This window comes from Solanum verrucosum, unplaced genomic scaffold (assembly GCF_900185275.1).
Source record: "Solanum verrucosum unplaced genomic scaffold, falcon-dt-bn FXZP01000196.1, whole genome shotgun sequence".
Classification (NCBI taxonomy): domain Eukaryota; kingdom Viridiplantae; phylum Streptophyta; class Magnoliopsida; order Solanales; family Solanaceae; genus Solanum; species Solanum verrucosum.
The window spans coordinates 2,304,045-2,313,250 of NW_026020420.1; the positions used below are offsets into that span (position 1 = coordinate 2,304,045).

The window sequence follows — 9,206 nt, forward strand, 5'->3', positions numbered from 1 at the left end:
TTTACCTGATCAATTTAGAAAATCAAGAGAAGTTTATCTCCGATTTGAATCTTAATTATGTCTCCAATAATTTCTAATTTGTGAAAGAATTATTTTCCTAATAGTAATATTTATTTTTAATAATTTGAGACATACAAAAATTATAGACTTAGGACTGTCGTAAAGGCTATAGAGATGTGTGCAAGAATAAGAATATCCTATAGAGAAAGACCACCGACCAACAAACTCCAAAACCCAACAAAAAAGAGGAAAAAAAAAAAAAAGTAAAAAAAGAGAGAAAGGATTAGGTGAATTATTTGGATATTTTATTTAAGATATTAGTTATAATATATATTATTTTTAGGTCAAATTGTTGATCTTATATAGTTGGTGTATAAACTAAGTTATAATCTTAATTTTAATTTGAGAATTATAATCTTGAGACATTTTGATTTGAACCAAATGACCTCTAAAGATTACGGTAGAGTAATAAATACTTTTTTATTTTTAATTAGGAGATTTTGGGACGAGTATACCAGTAGAATCTAAATTTTATGGAATTTATAATTTAAAACACCACTTAAACTTGTAATTGAATTCTAACTTCTTCTTTTTTAAATAGAAATATAGAGTTAAGATAAGAATTACTGATTCAACATAACCTATATGTTATATAGTATCTCAATGTATGTTTCACATTCAAATCTTAGGTGTATGTTTTTCTCTATTAAGAAATGATTTATCTCAATGTGATTTTCTTTTAGATGAATTCCAATCTAGTTGAATAATCAGGGTCGGATTTAACTCATAATTGTTCATATAATTTAGTATTTTCTGCACAAAAATATAAATAAAATTTGAATACATCTTATCCTTTTCAATCCTTTATTTACAAGATATACATTGAATACATTATATTAAGATATATAACTTTTAAATTAATGAATTTAACATTATTAACCTTAGAGATTAACTATATAAAATTTTAAATTCACTTCTATAAACTTCAAAATATATATACTGAACATCGAGCGAGTGACTTAAACTCAAAAAAAATAAATACAAGGCAACTAAGTGTAAGCTTAATGCAATGAATATTGACTATCGCCCACCCGTCGCGTGGCCCACATTTTACAGGCTGCCCAAAATAAAACCTAAAAACAACAAATGAAATCTCTTACCTCCTTCCTCTTCTTATGGAGCCAACCAACTACTTTAACTTAACTTCACTTTCGTCCGATATCTGATATTTATATTAGTGTTTTTGATTAAATTTGAATATACGTTGAGAAGGGAGGGTAACATGCTTTCTAATAAAGACGATTTTATATTCAAAATTCAAATTCTAGATTTCTGATTAAAAATAAAGAAATACTTACTGCTTCGTCACAATTTGATAGAATAACTCACATTTTATTTCTTTTCTCCACATGTCGTCATGTCCACCCCTTTTTAAAACTTTAAAGCAAGACCTCCCCACTTCCTTCTAGTAGTTTCATATATTAATCTCTAACATTTAATTGATTATAATGGAATCACACCTCTCATTTTTTTGTTGAGCCATAATTACATTAACAATATACCTAATGTAATCTGTTTCATAAAGTTTAAAAAAGTATATTCTATGCGAATTTTATTTTTACCTCAAGAAGATAAAGAGATGATTTACAACATTTATAAATATAGATAAGAATAAGATATGCGTAGAGTATATTTTCTCTTCATTCATTCTATTATTTGATAATCTAACATTATAAGTTCTAATTTTTTTTACTAACATTACTAACAACATTAAGAGACACCTAGGTATTGAGCTAGATATAGGTTAGGTAATTAGTGAACGTAATATTTTACAATTTGAATGTAACAAAAAATCATACTACAAAGATTTTTATGTTATTTTTGTATTTCATATACATAAAAAATAAAAGTATTTTATCAAGAAAATATAAATTTATAAAGGACTACAAAATTAATAACATCACCAACATTACTATTACAATACTTACTCTAAATTAAGGAATTCTATCAAGTAAAATTATTACAAGAATTAGTATATTACACGTATCATAAAGTATTCAGACCTGAAATTAGGTGTTAGTATTATAATATATATCATTATCATTGCCAACAAATAAAACTGAACTTTCCAGTTAGCTAGCATTTCTATGTGCATAAAAACTTTGAAGTCAAAAGTTCAACAAATTTAATTACCCAAAAAAGAATAAAAATTTAAAAAAATGTGTCTTCACTTGAAGCCAAAGCCTGCAATTCCAAATACACATGAGTGACAGAACAGAGAGAAAATAGAAAATAACCCTTGACCCACCCAAATATTGATCGTGATCGAATAGTAAGTACTTTTTTTATTTTTTAACCAGAAGTTTTGACTTCGAATTTCTTATGTATAGAACCGCCTTGCGTTTACAGAAAGCACTTTATCTTTAATATGAAATTTTTTGACATAAATTCAAATTTAATTAGATTCCAATACTGATATTGGATACATATTGACCCCCCTTTCCCTTCAATACTCCTTCCAATATTGATCGTGATCAAGTAGTTAGTACTTCATTTTTAACTAGAGATCTTGACTTGGAGTTTCTTATTTATAGAGTCACCTTTATCGAGAACCCTTTACCTCAAAATAATTTTTTTCGACGTGAATTTGAATTTAGTCAGACTCTAATGTAGATACTAGATACTGAACATTGACCCTTCTTTTTTCGTATTCCTTCATCTTTAACTATAGGTTTTAAGTTAGAGTTTCCAAGAGTGCCTTGACCTCAAATATAAATTTTTTCTATCTGAATTCAAATTTAATCAGACTTTAATACGGATACCGGATACCGGATACCGGATATCGAACATTGACCCTCCTTTTCCCTTTAATACTTTATTATTTCCACCAAACAACTACTACTATACACTTGCCATTTCTCCTCTTCTTTACTAACAACAAAGCCAAAGTCCATAACACCCACAAATTCACTCAACCCAACATAACACGTTGTTCTACCGACACTCTCCAAGAACAAGAGAGAGAGAAACAAGGCAAATACTACAATTCTTGAGAGAGAAAGCTTGAATCTTTAGCCATGGATTTTCAGATCTATGGCTTCACTAATCTATTCTTGTTCACCATTACACTCTTTTTCACCATTACAAGTGCCACATTTCAAGAAAACCCAAAATCCCCAATTTCAACAGTACCCCAAATCAATTCCAACTCCATTCTTGTAGCCCTTTTGGATTCTCACTATACTGAGTTATCTGAACTTGTTGAAAAAGCCCTTTTGCTTCAAACACTTGAAGAAGCTGTTTCTAAGCACAATATCACCATTTTTGCTCCTAAAAATGAAGCTCTGGAACGTGATTTAGACCCTGAATTCAAGCGTTTCTTGCTTGAACCTGGTAATCTCAAATCTCTACAGAATCTCTTGTTGTTTCACATGATTCCCACTCGCATTGTCTCGAAAAATTGGCCTGCGCGTGGCCGTGTTCACTCCACTTTATACGCCGGAGAAGAAAATGTCCTTCAAATTTCCGAGAAGAAAACAGAGAAATCAGTCAGCTCAGCTAAGATTATTAAACAAGACGATATTGTTAAACCCGACGGAATTATCCACGGGATTGAGCGGGTTTTAATACCCAAATCAGTCCAGCAAGATTTCAACAACCGCCGTAGTCTCCGGTCAATCTCCGCCGTGATTCCGGAGGGAGCACCGGAAGTTGACCCGAGAACCCACCGGTTGAAGAAACCCGTAGCAGTACCAGCCGGCGCACCACCTGTGCTGCCGGTGTACGATGCTTTGGCACCGGGGCCATCTCTGGCCCCAGCACCAGCTCCAGGACCCGGAGGACCCCACCATCATTTCGATGGTGAGAGTCAAGTAAAAGATTTCATTCAAACACTCCTACATTATGGTGGTTACAATGAATTAGCAGACATTCTTGTGAATCTCACATCATTAGCTACAGAAATGGGGAAATTGGTTTCTGAAGGATATGTTTTAACTGTTCTGGCGCCCAATGACGAGGCTATGGCTAAGCTGACGACTGATCAGCTTAGCGAGCCTGGGGCGCCAGAACAGATAATGTATTACCATTTGATACCAGAGTATCAAACGGAGGAAAGTATGTATAATTCAGTGAGGAGATTTGGTAAAATTAATTATGATACTTTAAGGTTGCCACATAAAGTTGTGGCTGAAGAAGCTGATGGTTCAGTGAAATTCGGGCAAGGCGAAGGATCAGCTTATTTGGTGGATCCTGATATTTATACTGATGGAAGAATCTCTGTGCAAGGGGTTGATGGTGTTTTGTTCCCTCTTGAGGAAATTAAGGCTGCTCCTATAGCTGCTCCTGTTGCTAAAGTTGTTGCAAAGCCAAGAAGAGGTATAAAAAAAGTTTTAAACTTTTTTACCCTTTAGCTTATTTGGATTTTTGATATGATGGTGTGATTGTTGTTTCTTGAATTCAATGCATTTGATTGATTAGGTATTATCAATATATAAATTATGGATAGTTATATGAGTCTATGTTGCTCGGATGCTCCAAAATTGTTGCCATACCCGTGTCGGATTCTTCAAAATGCAAGACTTTTGGAGTATCCGACATGTACCTGTTCGACACTTTTGAAGAGCCCGAGCAACATAGATGTGAGTTCCATGATGGAGTTTTTGACATTTTTGCACACAAGTTTTGTAGTTCTTGATTCTGTAAAATTCTGGAAATGAGGATTAAGTGAGGTTTTGACCTTATTTTCTGATGTTTTCTTTTCTAATTTGTTCTTTTGATGTTAAAGATTGAATCTTTCATGAATTTTGGTTATTATTGATGTGTGTAGAGTCTTGATTCTTATAATGGATAATCATTTCTTTTAGATTTTGCAACTTTGATTTTAAAGATTGGCTTTCTTATGAATTCTATTTTCACAAAGTACTACTTGATGAGTATTGAATTTCTTGATTCTTGAAAACATAGCTGAAAATGAGGTTAAAAATTGTGTCTTTCTTTAGTATTTTTTGTGAATTGTGGAGTTAGGCCTTTCTTTTTGGCCACTTGTTTGTTGTTTCCAGCTTTTTTTTGCTGGTGAATACTTGCACTTAGAACCTAAGCTACGTATCTAACTAACTTTTGCACATGATTGAACATGTCATCTTTGATTAATTTTTTCCTTAATTTTGTGGTATATTGCTTTGCAAAGTCCTAAGAGTTGAGATTTCATTATCATCATTATATTTTTCTATTGATTAGTTAGTTTTCATTACTTTTTTGTTACAAGAAGCTAAAGATGGTTGGCATGGCAAGTAATTAGTATTCCATATTTATTATTTAGCCACTGCCAAATAGTTTTAGTAGATAGTAGGTGTATAGAATCTGTCGGTGAGTCATAAAAGAAAGGGGGTGGGGCTGGGGGTGAGAGGGGGGAGGGGTGTTGTTCTTTGCTTGATGTGATGATTATCCAAAACATCATTAAATGGAGTTAGTTTTAACTTTTAGTTTAGGAACTTTAGCAGTTGAATCATGAGAAAGGGTATTCTTGATAGGCCTTAATCACTTAGGCAAAATGGTAATGATTATCATGTTGAACTCTTAATCACTAAGCTAAATCTTTACTAAGGGTGTTGTCAAGTGAGTTTTACCTTTGGCCTAAGTCTCGATGGACAGAGTTATCCGTACTTGTGGGAAATAGTAAGTTTCCAATAGAACAGTTGAGGATGCGTGTAAGTTGGTTCAAACACTACAATTATGAAGAAAAAAACCAAATCTATGGTGTGACATAATTCTAAAATTCCATATCAATATTTGTGAAACATAGCTGTATAACTCAATGATTATACTTAACTTCATTGTAGAGACATCAAGACCAGCCTGTTTGTTGACTTAAACTTAACCCCACCTGCTCTTTTATTTATTATCTTATAAACTTGCATTATCAGCTGTCATCAATTGTTATCTCTTGTTTTAAAGTTGACATTAACATTTTCAACCTTAATTTTCTTATTTAAATGGTAAAGTTTCAATCTTTTTTTCAATTCTTGACATCTTCTTTACTTAACCAACAAGGGTCAGTAGTGGACCAGTAAGTACTCTTTCATCCTTAACCAAACGTCTCAAGTTCGAGACGTTCTGGTATAGAGTCACCTTTATTAGAGAGCTATTCTGGATTTAGTCAGACTCCAGCATCGGACATTGGTTCGAAAACCAAAAAAGGAAGCAAGTTATATTCCTAATGAGTTGTCTAACATTTTTGTCACCACTCTTTTTTGTGTGTTGCAGGAAAGTTGATGGAAGTAGTATGTGGTACAATGGGGTCATTTGCTTTTGCTAGTTGTCATTAAAATTTGTATACTTGAGGAACTTCTGAAGATAAAGAAATGAAAGAAAGCATGGTGAGTAGTGTCTCAAAGTATATGTATTATTAGAAAAAAAATAATTGGGACCATAAATAAATAAATAAGAAACTTACAATTATTTTTTTTTTGAATAAATTACAGTTATTAGGAGGGCTTATGTGATCATATGATAAAACATAAAATGGGCAAGGAAGGACAAAAATGCTTGGAATTGAAGTAGAAAAAAAAAAAAGAAGCAAGAGAAGGGAGCAAATATCTTTTGTTTTATTTTGTTATAAATACTGTAATTACCTATCAATTTTTTCATTTGTATTTAAGTTTGTTTTTTTTTTCTGCCGACAGTGTTTGTATCCAAGAAAAAAAAAATGTACCCCAAAAAGGAAAAAAAAAAAAGAATAATTGTGCAAGAGCATATCATCTTTTTTGTACTCACATTTGTCACGGATGGTTTGTTTATTTTTTTCACTTTTGTTTGATACCATATAGTAGTATCGCTTGTGAATTAACTATACTTTTTTACATTTCTTTTAATATAATAATATGATATAATATAATGAATGTGGGTTTGTATTTTAGTGTGTGGGGTTCTAAACTTCACTTGCCTTTCCTAAAGGTAATGTGTATAGAGAAAGATATCTTTTAAAAAAAAGTTTTTATATATATATATATATTGGAGTGCAATTATGCAAATTATAGTTGTAGCATATAAATATGATTTTTATGTTTGTTATATGTGAAAGTTGTTAAAAAAAATAGACACATGAGGAAAATAAAGGGAGCCAATAAAATATAGGTTAATATATAAATATGTTTTTTTTGTTTGGTCTTAGCTGATATTTATGTTTTTCAGTTTTGTGTATTCACAAGCAAATATTTAAACTTGTATAAAATTGAAGAAGTCGACATACATGTATTACCTGTGGATTTCCTACCTAAAGGGAAGGGGTACGATATATAGGGACTCAAGTCAAGACATTTTTTCATTCTGTCATGCCTATTTATGTGGCTCTCGACTCTAGCTCTCATTTATTGCTCGAGTTGTGATTATATTAAAACAAATAAAACTCTAAATATAGCATTGCTTCTCTATTGTAGAGTTTTTGAGCTTCCTCTGCCTATGAGAAGGGGTCTCTCCACTATCTTATTTACAACAAAAACTTTAAAATTCAAAATATACTTGGGATGTAAATTGTTATAAAATGTCATGTATCTACACGATGTGAATTGACAATTTTGGCACTTTTGATACCATAGCTTGTGAATTAACTATATTTCTACATTTTGTTGTAGTAATTTAATGAATGTGCTTTGTATTTTATTGTGTGTGGGTTCTAAAATTCACTTGCCTTTCTTAAAGCAATATTGAAGAGAAAGATATTTTATCTTTAAAATAAGAATCCTTTTAAGTGATTGTGTTGAGTGGAAAACACTTATTCGATTGTTTGATCAAGTAAATGAATATAAAAAGTATTTTAGGATAGAGCGGTAAATATTTTTCTCTATATATAATAAGAGATTTTAAATTTGAATTTTTAATATGAAATCTGATAGATTTTTCGACGTAAATCCGAATTTGTCGGTATAAAGAAAGAAGGGCGATGGTGTAGAACTTTAATTACACCAATGTAATGTGATATATTGTCAAAAAAAGGAAATTGTGTATTATTAAGCATTACTATATAGTACAACTTTATTTTATTTATAAAGAAAGCGGGACGAAAGAGAACAATGTCAATAATTGAAATATAATTTATAGTAATAATAAAACTAAAAACAAGCAGCCGGCATTTGTTTGTTGGTAAATCCATTTTAATTAATTTTAATGGTGATTAGGTTAATGATTATGCACATTAAAAGGGGAAGGGAAATTGAGTTGGCCTTCATATGAAATTATTTAATTCTATAAATACAAGGATTTTGACTTATATATGTATTGATGACAACACAACATAGTGTTAGGGACTGAAGGTTCCAACATCAAAGGAGTAGATCGATAGTAGTACATGAATATTCACATATTATTCATCAACTGCGTTTTTAATTTAATTTTAAGATTACAGATCGCTTAGCCTCGTTCATCTTTGGATCAGATGATGAGCACCTTACCTTCCATAGTTGAAATGTAGAGGGTTCAAACCCCAACAATAATAATGTGTATATCATTTCTATCATCTTTTCCTACTTTTTTTTAAAAAAAATTTCCACTATCAATACACTTTATTTTTAAAACGGATCGAAAAAGCTTTAAATAAGTCATCGAATTTTGAAAAAAGATTCATCTATGTCATCCGTTAAAAGATTGGTTCATCTACGCCATTTTTGTTTGAGGAAAAGCTTATCCATGTTATTATTTGTAAACTAAAAATATTTGTTTCAGTCAACAAATATGGCATGGACGAGCCTTTTCTTAAATGAAAATGACATAAATGAGCCAAACTTTTAACGGATGACATAAATGAACCTTTTCTCAAAGTTCGATGATATATTTAAGCATTTTCCCTTTTTAAAATTACCAAATTAAGCCTACCATAAACAATTGATTACATGTTGTAAGTTATTGATCTGATTTATAATTTTAAATTAAGCAAGTAATGTGGGGACTAACGGGCAATTGAACACTAAACATTGACTTTACTTAATTTTTATCATTGATTAGATTAATCAAGAAGATTAGGAGGAGAATTGTTATACTGAACATTTTATCATTTCATGTGCTTTGGAACGTTCCACGGATCTTATAGCAGCAAAATATTAATTTATTTTAAATAAATCACACACACATAAATGGAGAAACACTTTTTTCTGTCTCAAATTATTTATCGTGATTTTTCAAATAGTCATCTCAAATTATTTGTTGTTTCAGAA

General features: G+C 31.0%; 1 protein-coding gene across 1 annotated transcript; it reads left to right on the forward strand.

Moving 5' to 3' along the window:
* Positions 1-2,903: 2,903 nt before the first annotated feature.
* LOC125807077 (fasciclin-like arabinogalactan protein 16) lies at positions 2,904-6,676 on the forward strand. Its single transcript, XM_049486839.1, has 3 exons — positions 2,904-4,377; positions 6,265-6,377; positions 6,483-6,676. The coding sequence occupies exons 1-2, from the start codon at positions 3,078-3,080 to the stop codon at positions 6,324-6,326; spliced, it is 1,362 nt and encodes a 453-aa protein (XP_049342796.1). The 5' UTR covers positions 2,904-3,077; the 3' UTR covers positions 6,327-6,377; positions 6,483-6,676.
* The last annotated feature ends 2,530 nt before the right edge of the window (positions 6,677-9,206 follow it).

Bases quoted from the DNA above. Each gene is read 5' to 3' on its own strand.
- LOC125807077 (XM_049486839.1), top strand. From the start codon at position 3,078: ATGGATTTTCAGATCTATGGCTTCACTAATCTATTCTTGTTCACCATT. The intron at 4,378-6,264 runs GTATAAAAAAAG...TGTGTGTTGCAG, and splicing joins TGTTGCAAAGCCAAGAAGAG to GAAAGTTGATGGAAGTAGTA.